General features: G+C 43.5%; 1 protein-coding gene across 1 annotated transcript in view; it reads right to left on the reverse strand.

The window, feature by feature from the left end:
* The window catches only part of LOC8033083 (MAM and LDL-receptor class A domain-containing protein 1), an 83,585-nt gene extending 66,391 nt beyond the window's left edge, over nucleotides 1-17,194 (reverse strand). The window contains exon 1 of the mRNA XM_040210477.2: nucleotides 16,861-17,194. Coding sequence (XP_040066411.1) covers nucleotides 16,861-16,942 — 82 coding nt within the window. The 5' untranslated portion in view covers nucleotides 16,943-17,194. The remainder of the gene's footprint in view (nucleotides 1-16,860) is intronic.
* Between the last annotated feature and the right edge of the window lie 980 nt (nucleotides 17,195-18,174).

An 18,174-nucleotide genomic window follows, 5' to 3' on the forward strand; every position in this document is an offset into this window, starting at 1 on the left:
GCGTGCGGCCGTTAAAGTCTGCCTTCTTTTAGGAAAAACTGCGGCGGAAATTCTTGCAATGGCCTCTACGCACAGTTGCGTTTGAAAGCGTTTGACTGCGTTGCGACGAGGAACGAAACCGAGTCACCGGCACATCTGTCCTTTGCATGTAGCATGAAATCCAACTCAAGGAATCATCTTAGCATGCGACAAAAGAAGCACGGATGTCCTGGTTTCTCGCGGCCGAAATGCACTCGAATGCTCTCAAACGCAAGTGAGCGTCGGGTCTAAATGCTTCAAACAGCTAACAAAGAAGATGCCATGAAAAAATCAGGTGCACGAGTGTTTTTCTCGCTTCAAGGGCGGTGAGTTATTGATCGATGAGCAACCTCGTTCAGGGCGACCCTCAACCTCCTCAAATGATGAACATTTTGAGGAAATATGGCCATTGTTCACTCACAGTTAGTTCCTCGTGGAACTTTTAGTCGGGTGCTTTACGAGGAAGTTCTTCCACGCTTGTGCTACTCAATAAGGCAGAAACGCCCCGATTTGTGGAACACGGAGAGTGGGGGTTTCATGTCGGCAATGCCCCATCACACAATGCCCTTTCAATCCAACAAGCTTTTGAAAAAAATTGCATGACACCGCTTCTCAATCCTTTTCACCGGACGTCGCCCAGTGTGAGTTTTTTTCTTTTCGCTCCTATGAAAAGGTCTCGAAAGAAAAACTTCACGTAGAACTGGAAGGTCCTTGAAATGAGGCAGTGCAAAAAGCGATAAATTATGATTAAGCGCTTGGGGAAAAAATTTGCAACATGCCGCTAGAACTTTACCACATTACGCCGGTCGGCAAACTGACTCGGACTGCTGTTAATCGCCGCTAGCGGCGGGAGCTTGTACTGCAAACGGCCTGCTCTTCAGATATTCATTCCGGCTCCTTTTGTTTCCCCCTCGTAGTATAGGGGGATAATCGGAACGATAATTCGGCCAATTAAACCAAATGTGTTGATGAACGCTTTAGTTAATAAAGTATAAGTATAATTGTAATTAGAAGCTTTCTGGGCGTCACCTAAAACCACTCAATCAGTCAATATTAGGAACACTGGAACCACGTTTGAAGCACGGTGGGGTACTAAAGTTTCCACTCGTGTAGCAGGGGCAACCTAGGGGTGTGATAATGTACCCGCGCAATTTTTCCGTCTCTTATCATAACCCCAGACTTGTGTTTGTTGCACCGGTGGTAACTTTAGCAGACCAATGCGCTTCTTACGCGCTTAAAGTATTTCTCAAAACGAATGGTTTTCGCTGACGTTGAATAAGTTTCAAATTGGAAATGTATGTATATTCTCAATAATTAAAAAGTTTAATAGCATAGTTTAGTTAATTATTCAAATTATCTTAAGATTTACCCCTTATGTTCCTTTGACCGTAAAACTCACCTGCACAAACTGAATTAATTTAGTTTTCGTGGTTTTGTTTAAACAAATATGTTAAGCTTAAAAAAAGCACCTTGTATACTGGGTGTTTATGTGAAAAGAGAACCATGATTTTCTGCCCGCGCACATAAACTATGTGCATCACGGAAACCTGAAAATCCGTAAGAATATGCCGCTGGCAGTGGTGCTAAAATTTGACAGTTTGAGAGCATGGCGTTAGCTGGATCAAACGATAAAAAAGAAACACGTAATTTCTCTGCAAGCCGACGTTCACCTAAGCCATATCATCAAAACAAGCAATGATATTGGGGGCGACTGTAACATTTATTTCGGCGAAACAAACTTGTCATAAGAAATGTTTCCTTTCTTGCTGCTATACGTCGTTCACAGACATAAATGCGACATCCGTGTACGATGTCATTTCATGTTTTGACAATACTAGTTTTAGATGGATGTCGGCCTGTACAGAAATTTCGTCTTTCTTTTTTATCTTTTGATCGAGGTAATATTCTAATTCTCAAACTTTAATCTTCTATCATCATCACTAGCGTTGCCCTCTTACAAAGTTTCAGCTTCCAGCTATTCGTATTTCAGTTACATGGGCCCAAAAACATGGTTCTTTTTTCTCAGAAACATTCTGCACGTCTATCTTGAATGCTCAGTGACAACGACTCACCAAAGCTCTCGTTGTCAAGAATTAGCCATCCCCGTTAGTAAACTAAACGTAAGAGAATAACTCTACCTTTTTTATGTCTAGCTAACGATATAGTTGAAACGCGCATTTATCTTTAAAAACTTTCGCGTACTGCGCGCTGGAAGTATTCGCGACTTTGGATCCACACAAAAGAGCTTAGTGCTTTAGCCATGTGAGCACGATGCATTTTGAGATTCTACTGAATAATGCTCAAAACTCTCACTGAACGGCTTTATTAGCCCGTTTGGTTTCACTGATATGAAACCGTTATTATTGGTTTACCCTGTTTTCACAAAATACCGATAAGCCCCGAAAATTAACGCCCAAACCAGTTTTACCAAGCGCCCCCCCCCCCCCCCAAAGAAAAACAAGAAAAAAAAGGAAAACATCAAATCTGAGCAGCTGTCGAATTTTAAAAAGTCAAGTTTCACAGAAGGAAAATTTCTATATAAAGCTTTATTTCTTTATTACTCTGAAGACAACCCCCTCCTCTCCCTTAAGTGTCGGCAGAGATTAGTTCTTTCTTCGAAACTACATCCCTTACCCATTTCCATCAACATAAACCCCAGTCAGCACCAATATATTTTTTCGAGACCGAAAATTTACACACAAAAAAAACAACCAAATCCGCGAGAAAAATGAAGACTAAAAAAAACACCTCAGAATTCTTAGAATTATAGGCCCCGAAAGCACAGAACCTAGTTATAGTAACAGTTGTGATTCTGATAAATTAGAGATCACGCCGGTTAAGCACGTTATTCATCTTATTTCTCCTTGATTAACGCACATCCCTAATCTATGCTTCGGAGTATTTTCCAGTCGAATTCTATAAGCTAAAGTAACAGTCATATATAAAAAGGGTGATAAAAATGACCTAGATAATGACCGACCCGTTTCAATCTTATCGTTATTTTCTAAGGGTCTAGAAAATTATCCTCCTTAGAGTGACAACATTTGTGGATAAACACAACCTAACAAGTTCATGTCAATTTGACTTCCGAAAACATATCACTCTACCGAACTCGCCTTTTTTAGACTAAAAAGAACATATACTTCAAATTTTTGAGGATAAAAAACTTACTCTCGGTATATACGTCGAATTCACTAATGCTTTTGACTACCTGGATCATAATGTGCTAATTAGAAAATTAAATATGTATGAATTTCGTGGCCAAGTGTCACTTCTTTAAAGTTAATACTGGTCTTCCCGCAGACGATATGTAGATATAAATGGTCAGTCACCTGAAATAATACCAATTTAGTCCGTCATTCCTCAAGGGAGTATTTTGGGGCCTCTATTATTAAATATCTATATAAATGACATAGTAAACGTAAATTGAACAACGAATTTTTTATCTACGCTGATAATGCTAGTTTATTTTTTTTACTGGAGAAAACACCACAGAGCTAATACGTGACTCCAATGCAATATTACACAAACTTGATAGTTGGAGTAAATGTAATGCTCTAAAAATAAATGCCAGTAAGACAAACGCAGTCTTATTTTGACCAAGAAATTAATATGTCTACATTACCGAAGATATTTCTTTTTAAATTCTTCGAAAATGAACACTGTACCCACATTTAAAACTTTAGGATTTTTTGCTTCATGAAAACATGTTATGGGGCGATAAAATTAATTTCATAGTATCTAAATTATCAAGCCTCGTTGGTATTTTATATCGTCATAAACACATCTTGCCTCTTAAAACAGCTATTATTATACATTTCTTTTTTTTACTCGCATATAAACTATGGCCATCTTATATGGGGAACCACTAGATGTACCAATCTTCAGAAGATATTTATATTACAAAAAAAAAGATATTTAAAAGCATTTCTCATATTACGCTGGGTTATCCAATGAACGTTGTTTTCAATCAACTTAGAGTAATGTAACTTTTTTATTTATGGAATTATCGTTTATGTCCGAAATATATGTTAGAAAAAATTCAATCTCAACATTATCTCGAGGACTTAGCAAACCTAACAGAAAAGGTATATGCATATCCAACACGAACTGTAGAACCATGCGAGGTACCATTTTTTAGAACTAATTGCGGAACAATAACTACATCATACACTTTTCCGACTACACTAAATTAGTTAAGCAGGAAAAATATAGAATTTTCCAATGTGTCAGTGAGCAGCTTACCGGAATTAATCATACTCATCTCAAACCAAACCTAATAGGAGGTGTTGATATACTAATCTTGAACCAAAACGGATTGAAGAAAAGTGTTACTTTGGGGGGTTGAAGGTGTTTTTGCCGCGTTTTGTCTACTAATGCTAGTCTGTTCAAACTGAATTTGCATTAAATAATGACACTAATCAATTTATTTTTCGTGTAAAGGATCTCTTCATGTTTTCATTTATTTCCTAATCATATGTAAATAATTTTGTGCTCGGGTTTCAACTGCTATTTAGGTAGCTCAGGCGTAGCCAAGCTGTGTTATAGCTTTTTTTTCCCTTTTCACCTTCCAACTGTAAGCTGTTGGCAAAATAAGGACATTTCATTAATATTATAATCATTAGAAGTTAAAGGGGCACTGACACATCAAAATCATATTTTTTTTATTATCCGAAACGATTGAAAACAATGCCGGGACATTACCCTTAAAATTCGAAAATTGGGAATTCAGTATTTGTGAAGTAAAAAAACAATTTCCAAATGCCGAATTCGAAGTTCCCGCGCGATCTGCGCCGGTGCGTTCACGTCAAATATTGCGGACTCCTGAGAGTCGACTTTCTTTCACGACTTCTGCTGTTGCCATGGCGACCCAAAGCGAGGAGGAAAGGAGCGAGCGCAGCGAGCGCCGGCGGACCGGTTTTGAGCGGTGTCGCCTGTTTTCCGAGGGAGGATACAAATCCAGAAGACGGCACCACAACGAACTCTCGATTTTTGGTATTTCAAAAAGAAGGGCCGTAGTGCGTTCGCAATTGCGTTAAAGAACATATTTTAGGATTGCCCTTATTAAATGTTATAAAGACGTCGCCTACAAAACTTCTAAATTTCATGATTTTTGACGTCATGAATCAAAAGAAGCGAGGAGGGTAGAGGCGGGAGAATCAAACGCCAAAAATAAAAAGGCGCGCGCGCGCGCAAGAGAATTTTTTTTCGCGATGCGTTTTTTTTTTGCCTGTCTATGACTGCAACTTGCATATTTTTAGACAATAAAAAATACGACCTTTGGGGTGTCAGTGCCCCTTTAAAACACAGTTAACACAAATATCCTGCGGTTTTTGCATTGTATCAATTCTTTTAATTGAGGTATATATCACCGCATCTTGTTAACTCTGATTGGTACTAGTTTAACGCTTTACCTGTGTTCCTTCATCTGTCCACACTAATGCCTGTGTAACATTTTTCCCGGTATTGGTGTTGAGATCGACCTAGAAGTGGCGCTACTGTCGCGCTATCATCATCATCAATGCGGGAATAGAAGCATGGCCTCCCCATGGGTTCTCTACGTTCGCGCGGGAGACGGCGTAGGTTCTTGCGTTTATTTTGTCGCATAATATAGGTGGGAAAACATTTTTAAGGAAAAATAGTGCGGTACTTTTTGGCGCTCCGGTGAAGAACGAATTGTGTTACCAACGTACGGCCAAATTTCAATAATCGTTCGCGTGGATGCGTCGTCTATTCTAGGCACACGCTGAGAAGCATGGATCACCACAACGAATGTCTGCTTTCAGGCGAACTGCCCTATTTATGTTAAATATTTGTGTCTCCTAAAAAAATGTTTCGGTTCACCAGCGTCGAAGTTCAATAAAACAAGGAATTGCAGCCCGGATACTTGCACAATAATAATAATGTGGGTTGTGAGATCACAGATTCTATGAGGTATTCGTTGTGTGTGTGTGTGTGTGTAACTTTTAGCTTTTGCACTAAAATAAGTATTTCGCATTGAGAGAAGTTCGTGCTGTATTAGAAATTACCGGTCTATTGCAAGCCTCAACGAGTAAAAGAGTTTCGCTACACTATATGTTTCCCTCTACTCTGCCTTGGTGTGCGTAATGTTATTTTCTGTTTCTCTGTCTGTCAATTCTTTTTTCTTGTCCCCTTGCTCTAGGATTACTATGTCCATCCTTAACCAGCTCGCCTGCCTTCTTGCTTAAAATGTTAGTGGAGTCGAAACGCTTCCACTAGGTTTCAATGAGGAGAGAGTACCTCTTAGGCCGTATATCTGCCGCGACTGGAATAAACGAGTGTAACCGAGCAACGCATCACCGTGCGTATTATTAGATGCTCTTCGCTGTGGTGTCGGTTCACTTACTTCAGTTCTTTCGGGGAGGGTCGCGGACGTCTAAAGGGTAATATTATATATTTCTGGCTACATCATCTTCTATTCAAGTGTCGTAGACTCTGCAACTCCAACAAACCACTCGAACCACGACGTAGATGGCTTCGGCAACAGCGGTACTGTTTTCTTCTTTTTTATTTTTTTTTTTTGGCAGATGACAGGTATTACTTTACACAAGACTTTCCTAAAATCCACCTTCCTAACTGAACGGATATCGGGAAAGCGCAGTTAATATATTCGCCTTCAAATTATTCAAGTGATGCTTTAATTGCGAGTTTTTGCCATTTAATCAGAGTTTTATGCTAAAGGGAGTTTTTTATTTATTTTATTTATTGAACAATACTGCAGGCCCCGCTATGGCCCCGGCAGGGGTGGACGTATAATACATAGTACAGGGCATAATATAAAAAGAAAAACTTCAATACAATGAAACAACACTCTAACACCAAAAAATGGCAAAGAGAAACAAAAATGCATATCAAACCGTCAGGTTCGTAGAGTGGGGGAAAAAGGTGAAAAAAATGTGTGCCTTATTATTTTTGTTCTCATTATTTCTTTTGGGAAACAGGCCAGGGGGGGGGGGGGGGGCACGGTAAACCACTTCAGTATGCTTGTGATTGTCATCGAGGGTGACTATACTGTTTAATTATTAATTTAAAAAGTACTTAACTTTAAAAAGCTTCCCGTTTTTATATATCTGCAGGCGTCACAACGTGAAGTTTGAAATGAGACTGCAATATGTCAATGATGGCATATTAAAAATAGTAAAAAATTAGAGTTTTAATGTCTTTCTTGCATAATGACTGTACAAAAATGAACTAACGGACTTTTAACTTGATCAGTCTATTAAAGAGTGGCGGTCGGTCGGGTTAATTTTAATTAACCCCAAGCTCCAATAAGCATGCAATATGCTTTAGGAAATTAATGGATTGTGCGAAATAACAAAGCTATACAGGATCAGTGGTTCTATAACCAACAGCACTAAGATTATGGAAACATCCGGCTTAATATTTATCGCTTTGTTGAATTTCCGAGCTTGTGAAACGATACAGCACAACCTTTACTAAGAAGAAATAACAGCAGTAACAATTAGCATTTAATACGGAGGTTTCAGCTCCACCGGAAACGGGCTTGCGTCGTCGAGGTCCATGCTTCTGAACGCGCGCCAGTGGCGGACGACGCACGGCAGTATCCCCACTTTAGCATGTGACCAATTTCGACCGCATGGTGGCGACACGGTTCTAACATCTATGTGACCTGCAATGCTCTATAACGTCCATCATCTCAATGATTGGCAAATTCCAGCGAATATAGGGGGCGCTGCGGAAATCAAAGATGGCGGTCAAGAGGGGGTTGGTTTGCTGTGTACATCAAACAGAACCGGGAATCCTCTTTTGCCCGTCGTGAGAGCGTAGTCACGTGACAATGAAAATCACGTGACTACCTACATGCCCTCCCCCCTTTTTTTTCGGCCCAAAGTGCATGATTTTCTTTTGATCGTGTTCATCCTCCTCCCGCGTTTTTCTCTCCCTGCTTGTGGTTTTTTATTTCTGGCCTTTCTGCTCGTCCGTTTGTTTTTTCTGCTGTTTTGTTTGTTATTGAGGGGCGGGTGTAGGTATTTTTGTAAAACGATACCGCGTTGGTGGAGTCGCGCGCGCAATGTCAGATAAAGGGCGGTCCAAACCAAGCTTCAAATCGGGCCCGGAAAAACGTTCGACTGCCGTTTTATCCCAGAAGCGTGCGGGAGTATATGGACGAGAACTGAAGGCGTAGGGCGCAAGGACGCCGGCGACGGAATGGTTCAGAGGGAAAGAAAAAATGAAAGACGTTTACAACTCTTTGTAGTGCCGAATGAGAGCGCAGCTCTCGAGCAGGAGGAGGGGAGGGTATGCCCCCCCCCCCCTCCCCTGTCCGCTACATTTCCCCCTGAATTTAGCGGAGTCTTTTTTATGCTAAATTTATCGGGGAAATTTTTCTGCTTAATTTGGAGGGGAAGTCTATCAGCTAAACTTAGCGGAAAAATGTTTCCGCTAAATTTAGCGTAGACTTTTTTCTGCTAAATTAAACGGTGGAAAGTTTTCCTCTAAATTTAGTGGAGACCGCTTTCCGCTACATTTAGCGGGCAATATGTTCCGCTAAATTCAACGAAGCAAATTTCCGCTAAATTTAGCGGGAAAGTTTTTCCGCTAAATTTAGCGGGGAATTTTTTTTTATCACCACTTATCTTTTCCCAGGTCTTCTGAGCTGGTCTAATAACAACAAAAAAAAATACTTTTAGTACACACCGCGACACCATGTTGTGTTTGCGCGCAACAACCGATGCCGTCAAAACGTTACAATCATAATTTACGTGCGTGCGTCAATAACCCATTCATCATTTTAAGTAAAACGAGTGATCGCCGATCAACATACAATGTAGCCTTCTTTTATTAACATTTCTTTTGTGACCTCAGAATGACTGTCTGTCTATAACAAATAAGCTATCTTGTTGGACTTTTTTTGTTTGTTTGCTGTTTAGGCACATTTATACTTAATATATCTGGGACATTCGCACCTTAAAACGACCTCACAGTCACTTCTTTGCGAGAAATTTAATTATTTCTGAGTTTCAGTCATAAATGTTCAGTTAATTACCTCGATGATGTGTCCTCTTTTCTCCCTTTTTGTGTTGATTCCCTTATAAACAACTAAAATTACCAACACGACTTAAGTGGTCGACACCGGAATGTTCTAGTGTACTTTTAAGAGTTCACTGGAAAGCAATTATGCCTGATGACTATGGCAACATCCTCCTTAATAATATATCAAAACTTACTATAGCCACCAGCGCCCATTTCTTTTCAACCATGCGATCTGGTCAGTGCGCACTGCGGGGTACGATTATCTACATCATTTTGCCTCTTATGTCTTTTGCCACTGACTCGCTTTCTCTTCTAAGCATCGGGGGAAAAAATTGGCAGGTTGGCCAAGTGAGCTTAATTCACAATTTTGAAGTAGTTTTTAAAAGGTGTTTTTTGCCTAAAGTATGCGAAGAAACGAAAGCGATAGCTGCAGCACGGTCGCACAGTATACGGCTGGAATGGTGCCTTCACGTACCTAAGGACGGCGGTGCGACGTGATTTATTCTCATATCTGTCATGGTGGGCGCCGTGGATGCCACTGACGGCGCCACCGGTGCTCGGTGATCAATGAAGTAAGTGAGCCGATGGAAGTTTCTAAAACATCCAACATCAAGCGCAGCAACTGGATAGTACCGAAATGGGATTTAGAATAGCGCGAGTAATGTCGAAAAACAAGTATTTCAAGCAGATAGCACGGAAAACTGCTTTTGTCGTCCCAGGGAAGTCGGGGAAACCCGACTTGACTGGCCTCGAGCCACGAGGGGAAAGAAGGACTTCTACGTCTTGGCGAGGAGAAGTGACGAGGTCAAAATCTTTGCACCCGTAAAGGTATCGCTTTAAAATACTGTAAAATCCTTTATTTTCGCGGCCCCTATTTTTCGCGAATCGGTCACACATGACATAATCGCGACCACTAAATTTCGCGAATTCCAGACGCCTGCGTTGAGAAACTTAAGGACCGAAATTTTCGCGCGCCCTTAAATTTCGCGAATTCTTCAATTCGTGAAATTCGCGAAAATTGAGGGCTCGTGAACATTAAGGGTTTTACAGTAGTAGCTACATATTCATTTTTTTGTCGACAACCATGGGGAGTTTTTATATTTGTTGCATTAGGGACTTCTCGTAGATCAGCTGCGGATTACAAACTCTGCGGGCACGAACTCGTACCACTCTCGTAGTGACGGCACGAACTCCCCTAAGCAACGCAAACCTCTTGCATGCTCTTGCGTGTGATAACTGAAAAGTCACTATTAACCTAACAAGTAAGCACAGTTGCACTAGTGAATCACGCGTCTAGGCAGGAAAACAATTATTAACCACGTCCTCCATACAGCCCTAATACAGGCTTTTGGCGATCTTGATTTTTTGGGAGACACTTTTCCTTTTCTGTTTAATACGATGCTGTGGCATTTGACAACACAACCACAGCTGCTTGATGAGTTCATCGAGGGGCCGTGAAACAACAGTATACCTGGCGCCCTGCCTTCGTTACATTTCTTCACGAAGCGCGAGGACGACGAGCGCAAATCCGCCCGCGTCGTCTGCTGCGTGTAAGCCCAACTAGTATGGGCGCGCCTCGACAGCTGATATAATACTGTGCGTTTGACTTCAGTCTGAATTGGGCAGGCAAGCGCGTTTTCAATACGTCAGATATGCCTCTCGTCTTCTGGGCCCCATCTAAGCTCTCCCGCCCTTGTGCCTCTCTGAGAAGGGCGGAATGCCCTGCAGTTCAGCGCGACATCAAACACCGCACTCCATGCGTGGCGTGCAAGCGGGGTTGTGTACCAGACCTCTCTGTCCTTCGGCAGGGTGTATATCGGTCAGACGGGCAGATTTGTAAATATAAGGGCAAGGGAACATTATATTTCTCTGCGTTCTTCGCCCTCGGGAAACCTAGGGGTCCGTTGTAGTGTGAATGCTCGCCGTCAAGACATGACATTAAAATTTTGTTTCGACACAAAAAAAAAAATGAAAGCCGTTTACAACTCCCTGTAACGCCGAAGTAGAGCGCAGCTCTTGAGGAGGAGGAGGGAAGGGTACTGGGGGGGGGTCAAGTGACCTTGGGTGGGGGTCACGTGACCTAGGGGGGTCACGTGACGATGCCGATGACGTCATCAGTAACGATAACGATGCGGATGCCGATGACGTCATCAGTGATGATGACAATGACGATGCGGATGCCGGTGACGTCATCAGTGATGATGACGATGCGGATGCCGGTGACGTCATCAGTGACGTCACATGACGTCATCAGCGATGATGACGATGACGATGCGGATGCCGGTGACGTCATCAGTGATGATGACGATGACGATGCGGATGCCGGTGACGTCATCAGTGATGATGACGATGACGATGCGGATGCCGGTGACGTCATCAGTCACGTCACTGATGACGTCATCAGTGATGATGACAATGATGATGCGGATGCCGGTGACGTCATCAGTGACGTCACTGATCACGTCATCAGTGATGATGACGCTGACGATGCGGATGCCGGTGACGTCATCAGTAACGTCACTGATGACGTCATCGGGGGTCACGTGACTTAGGGAGCCACGTGACTTTGGGTGTCACGTGACCTTGAGGGTCACGTGACCTTGGGGGTTACGTGACCCTGGCGGAGGGGTCACGTGACCTTAAGGTGACCTTGGGGAGTCACGTGACCTTGGAGTCACGTGACCTGGGATGACCCTGGGGGTCAAGTGACCTTGGGATGACCCTGGTTACGCCGACGGCGATGGCGACGCCGACGCCGCTCGAGCCGGGAACGGGCCCCTAAGAGCTGCGCTCTAAAACAAGACGACGAGCGAGAGAGACGTAACATATATTATGTCGACTCATGGAGCGGGCTAGCGTTCCTTCTGTGGTCCTTGTAGGTGACGAAGTAGAATACATTAAAAGTGTGACAGGTTCGTGTGACTGTCTGCGTGGTTGGTGCTGAATGTTATCGGTTCGCTTTTTAGAGTGCAGCTCTTAGGGGCCCCTTTCCAGCCTGAGCGGCGTCGGCGCCGGCGTCGGCGTCACCGTTGGCGTCGCCGTCGGCGTCGGCGTAACCGGGGTGGTCACGTGACCGCCGAGGTCACGTGACCCCCCCCGCCGCGCCGAGGTCACGTGAGGTCACGTGACCCCCCCCCCGTGATCACGTGACCCCCCTTTCCCGAGGTCACGTGATCCCCCGAGGTCACGTGACCCCCTCCCCGAGATCACGTGACCCCCGGGGTCACGTGACTACCCGCAGGTCACGTGACCCCCCTCAGTACCCTTCCCAACTCCTCCTCAAGAGCTGCGCTCCAATTCGGCGTTACAGGGATTTGTAAACGGCTTTCATTTTTTTGTTCTCTTTTTCCTCAGCCCTCCCCCCCCCCCCCCGCTTCCCCTTCCCCCTCCCCCTCCCCCCCCCTTCCCATTTCCCGTGTTTATTTTTGGTTTTGCTCAGCAATAAACTCTCCGTAGTAAGTCAGCGCCCTGTCTATGCATTTCTTCGTCCGGATCCTGCGTTACGCCGTTTATCGCGCTTCCCACCAAGCAACAAGTATGCACCACCAACTAGCTTAAAGGGGCGATGCAACAATTTTTTTACTTTGCGCAAATACCGCTTAGAACAGATCCCTGACGTTAATGACCTATGAAACACGCGTTCGTTTTTCACGTCACGCAATAGAAGTCCCAGAAAAAAAAATTAAAGAAAAACGAGCAGCGTTCACCCCCTCAACTCGCAGTCAGAACAAGCGGCCACGCGATCTGGAGCCGATTATATGCCGCCAATGTTTATCATAGCCACGTGCTGGGGTTGGCAAAGCACAGGACACGCGCTGAGTTCCAGACATTGTTATGGCTCGGCTATTGTCGTCGTTGCAGCGATTGGACGCAAGCGACTACCCGAATGCTTCTCGAGCTAGTAATTATCACGAGCCCAAATCGAGTGCCCACGCAGGGCTCGGGTCCAATCTATGAACCGCATTCAAATATCGTCACTTGGGTGTTCTGCGATCCCCACGTTACGTCATCAAATTTTGCAAAAGAGAGATTGAACGACAATAATTGCTTTTGTCCTTGAAATTTCACCGCAACAAAGGAGTTTCTTGGCCAGTGGCGTTGCGTGCGAGTATCCTTGAGTCCCACTAGTGCCAGTAAGCTCGTGTATAGTGAAAAACATTCCAATTGAATATCGTTGCACCGCTCCTTTAACTGCGTGCTTTGAAAGCGTTCCTTACCAATGTAAGCGTCCATGGCACTGTGCTTGCAGTCCACTTATAAATCATGCTTATTTCAACGAATCTCTTACAATGTTGTTTTTGTTGTTGTTTTCTTGCGTATTTCAAGATCGAAACTATTTTTCAATGCCGCCAAGCACTTTCGTTCCATCTGGTGTCGGTGTGAAGATGTGCACTTGTTTTCAGGAGGGCGGAAAACAAAATCTCGGTATTCAAGAAAGGTCTTTATATATCAGCCTGTCAACGGGAATTCCGATCGGCTCGCCAAGAATGCAGAGGTCAAAAACGGATCATTACATAGACCAGAAGGGCGACCATACGGGGGCTTTCCCAGAATGCAGTGACTTTAGTACCGATTAAAGTCACTGGATCTGGGAAAGTAACGCCATTGTCTTCCCCCCTGCTAGCCGGACACAAACGAATGCCAACATACAGAGGACAAAAACTCTCAAGGAGATTAGCTTATCGCTGTCGGTTGCCATGGTGATCTCCATTTTTGAACATTTCAAAGCTTCGAAAGGGTCGCCTGAGGAATAAGAAAAAACGTATTTTGAGGCGTGGCAGGTACCGCGACAGCCCCTCGGACTGGCAGGCATACCATAAGTGCGAAACAGAATAAATAAACAAAAAGTTGCTGTAATTAGAAATTCTTACTACCGAATCCTTCTCCCCAATTTGTTGCGTACAAGCCCCAAAAACATTTTGCATAGTAATAAATTCTGAATCGGCTGATGCATTAAATATTAATGATATATCACAAATTTTACTATCTGACTGCGAAAGTGCTCGTGTCTTGAATTCATTTTTTTGTAGTATTTTCATGCGAGAATACGGCCCTGTATATTTGGGATGCGTGTTTTGAACATGATCAAATGGAAAGAAAAACGATTCATTCATCTGGTGTTGTAAAACTAATTGATAACTTGAAGGTTTCTTTTTTGAGTGTTGAAGACGAAATTATTTCAAAGGTTTTAATGAATACGAAAGCCATTTCCAGTGTCATATTGTCCTCAATATTTTCGCAATCTTTGTTTTATCATTCTCTTCCTAGTGACTCAAAGGTCGTCAAAATTGTCCCGTTATTTAAACCATACATCTTGGTACAGCCTTCACAAGCAACATCAGCGCTTGGAGGCATTGAAAAATAATTTGACTGTCTCGAAACACTCAAGGGGAGCAACATAATTGTAAGAGATCTGGTGAAATAAGCATGAGTGAAAGGTTTATTGTATGCACAGTGCCAAAGGGCTCACATTGGCTGAGGAACGCTTTGATTATGATTATGTTCCATGGCGATCTTGGTGCGACTGGTTATGACCACCCTTTCGAAGGTTCGAAGGATTGAAAGAGTCCAAAATGGCGATCACGATGGCAACCGACAGCGATGAGCCAATCACCGTAAGAGGTTTTGTCGTCTGTATGTTGGTATTTGTTTGTGTCCGGCTGGCAGATAAAAAGGCAATGCCGCTACTTTCCCAGATCCAATGACTTTAGTACCGATAAGTCAGGGAAGGGAGATAACAACAATAATCCTTTGAAAAAGCGAACAAGGGGACAAAGGACAAACACATCTAAGTGACGAGTGCGCGACTGGAAATTTTGTTATCGTCATTCATGTCCCGCTCGCTTGCACGATTGCAATATTTGCATTATCATCAAAGGAAGGCCTTGTAGTTCCCAAGAAGAATGCAGCCTTAATCACGGTTCATGTGGGAGTTCGACCTTATCCTGCTCTGATTCAATACAAGATTAAAGTGCAGATAAGAACTTTCTTCTCATGAAGAATGCCTGTTTTTTGTTCGGTATTAATTTTTGATGTCGAACAAGTAATCCGGGTTTATCGGAGCTAAGCTTGTATAAAATGAGGCACGGGCACGGTATTCATTGACCTCCTGAGTAACATACACGTAACTCGAATACCCGAGAAAACGTCTTCGTACTGATACGAGAAGAAAATCAGATAAATTATGTGGTTCGAAAAAAAATGGACGCATCTCCACGTGATGAATGATGTTGATTAGGGCAAAACTCTGGTAGTGCTAATTTTTTTTTTTTATTGCTCATAGGTAGTGTGTTGAGTTCCGGGTTGCGTTTCGACTTCATTATTCCTGCTTTATGGTCGGTGAAATGCAGAGCCAGTGGTTCTTCTAGCGGATAAGCTTGGATCCGCTAGAAGCCGTGGGAACGCATCTCCACCGCTTAAGTCAACGGTCCATGTCAGAAAGAGAATGTGTGGTATGGATCGTGGTTTTATACGCATTTGAGCATTTGACCGCAGCGCCCTCTCGTCTATAAACGTTGAGCCAATATGCAGAGTTTAACACGATTATATACGCATTTGACCGCAACGCCTTCTCCTGTATAGACGTTGAGCGGCTACATGCAACGTTCTAAAAACAAAAGTGTAGCGTAGTGGTTGGGACGTCTGCCTCGTCGTAAGCAAGCGGTCTTGAGTTAAAACCTCCGTGCAAGCCTACAATTTTTTTTTTTTTTTTAAGTGGGTTGATTTCGGAGGCAGTGCAATCGATGTGACCACGGACGCCGGACAAGGCTAGATCCTAAGGAGCTTCGCTCTTAAAAAAGAGTCCTTCCGGAGAGTTCACTGAGGGCTGTGCTCCGAAGGAACAACATCAAAAAAGAAAACAACAATAACAACAACCACATTAACAACAACAACAACATCAGCAAAAACAAACACAGACACACATACCCAAAAAAAGAAGCTGTAAATGAACATTTTATATTTATGAAGCTTTTTTGTAGGAGGTCTGTTGCAGGTAGGTCTTGCAACTTGATTTTATTTTTTTTTTTTTTCGATTTTGACAAACCCTCTTGAGGGTTTAACTTTCTGGGACTATGGGTTTATTGGTATGAAAAAAGAACTGTTACCTTACGTAAATGACCTATAGGATCGGTGTAATTTCCAAAAAGGAAATATTTTCAACACTGGGGGGCGTCCGTTGTGCTTGCCGGACACTGGAATCTTGGGACGCAAAACTGTGAAACCTGTGCAAGTTGCTGAGGTTTCGCGTACTACACGAATGCACTGGTCTAGGCCAACTAGTCCAGTGTCAACTCGTCATAAAGAAACTTGTCGAAGGTCAGTTCGTGGAAGATCCCATCTAGTCAGCATATCTTTTTTTTTTTTTTTTGTATTTTGCTTTTGCTCTTTATTAAGGACTTACTACATTGCCGATTGGTGTGTCCCGCAATCTGCGTAACACGGTGCGCTTTGCTCAATGTCTGCGTTGAATCCTGCGTGTTTGGGGACAGGTGAAAGGCTGCTTTTATATCAATTAGTACTACTCCCCAATAACGTTTCTCGTGCGACGTAAAAAGTGACTCAATATAAAAGGGACTCGCTTGAGCCGGTACACGGATAACAAAAAATGACGAGAGAAAGTCTGTCCTCGGCAGCTTGGTCAACCCGGGCAAGTGGCACATTATAAAGTGCCTCGTCATGACTAACACTGTGGCGTTGCGGTGTTAGTACGCCATTGTGCAGTGATTCTAGAGGTGCCAACAGAGGGCAGCATTTTGAAAGCCGGGTCTATTGGAATGTTCCATAGCGAACCCTTTTCATACGCAATGGAAGTGATAGAGAACTCACCGGTTTGGCCGTTCGTGACTCCAACCAGAAAAGTCAATCCCAGAAGCCAGAGACGTGCCGACCTAGCGCGCCGTAGCGCCATCTTGGCGCTAAGCGAATGATGAAGAGGCTTTCGGCTGAATTCTAGTAGCCGGCGGACATGTCCTGCGTGCCGTAAGCAGCGAGTCCCACAATTAGTATTCAGGTGTAAGGGAGAAAATCGAAATGATGATGCAGATCCGCAGCGGATACGTGACACTGCAAGGCCTATATCGCCCAATGTGAGTTGGAGGAAAAAACGGAAGTGGGACCTAATCCTCGGTTCATCGTTATCGGCGACGATGGTTGCGTTGGACTCATCGGTTGCAGAAGACAATAGCGTCTAATATCTTATCGGGAAGGGGTGGTGTTTGGCGTCGCGGCCCCAATGTCGCTCGCGTCAACTGAACCGAACTGATACGGCGTCCCGTGTCTCAAGGTTAGATAACCGTGCGTAAAACGTGCTGTCACCAACTGGGGTGCCAGGAATGAAAAAAAAACGATGGAGTCGGCGCGAGGTCCGGCACAAAGGTGGAATTTTTAGATAAATTTGTCACGCGGCCGACTATATACGATTAGATTGATGTTACCAAGTCTGCGCCAAAAGTGTAGAGTCACGGAACTCGTGATTTTCGCGAACATTTTATAACCCGCTAAAGCAGTCACGTACGAAAGAAATGCAGTATCATTAATATTCATTTATTTTCTTATTTGAAAATACTGCCACTCCAAAGGGAGAATACCGAAAATAATCATTTTACAGGGAAGCTGTATATGACTCGTCATAGGTCGGGTTTTTTTGTGTCAGACAAGAGTAAACCGTCACACGCGCCTTATCACTATTCGCGGGCGCATTATCATTTATCGTGGAGTTTCGATACTTGTTTCAATAACAAAACCGCGAATAAAGTGTAAAAACTTTGCGATAGATAATAAGGCGCGCGCGAACGATGATAAGCACGTAGCACTCCGCGCATTGGTACCTCGGTAAAGATTGCGGTTGCATAAGCTGCCGCGGCAACGGCAGCGTCCGAAGTCTTTCATATCTAAAGAAGTTTTGGTACAGTGCATTTACTTTTCTTTCGTCAATCATATGGTATAGACCCTTCTGCTGTTTAATACATGAACTGCCGCTTGCGTCTCGCGGAAACATTTCCCCGCTAAGTCTAGTGGAAAAATTTTCCCGCTAAATTTAGCGGAAAAATTTCCCCGCTAGATCTAGTAGAAAAATTTCCCCGCTAGATCTAGCGGAAAAATTTCCCCGCTAAACTTAGCGGAAAATTTTACCCGCTAAAT

Source organism: Ixodes scapularis, unplaced genomic scaffold (genome assembly GCF_016920785.2).
Source record: "Ixodes scapularis isolate PalLabHiFi unplaced genomic scaffold, ASM1692078v2 PGA_scaffold6__148_contigs__length_123643588, whole genome shotgun sequence".
NCBI classification, from domain to species: domain Eukaryota; kingdom Metazoa; phylum Arthropoda; class Arachnida; order Ixodida; family Ixodidae; genus Ixodes; species Ixodes scapularis.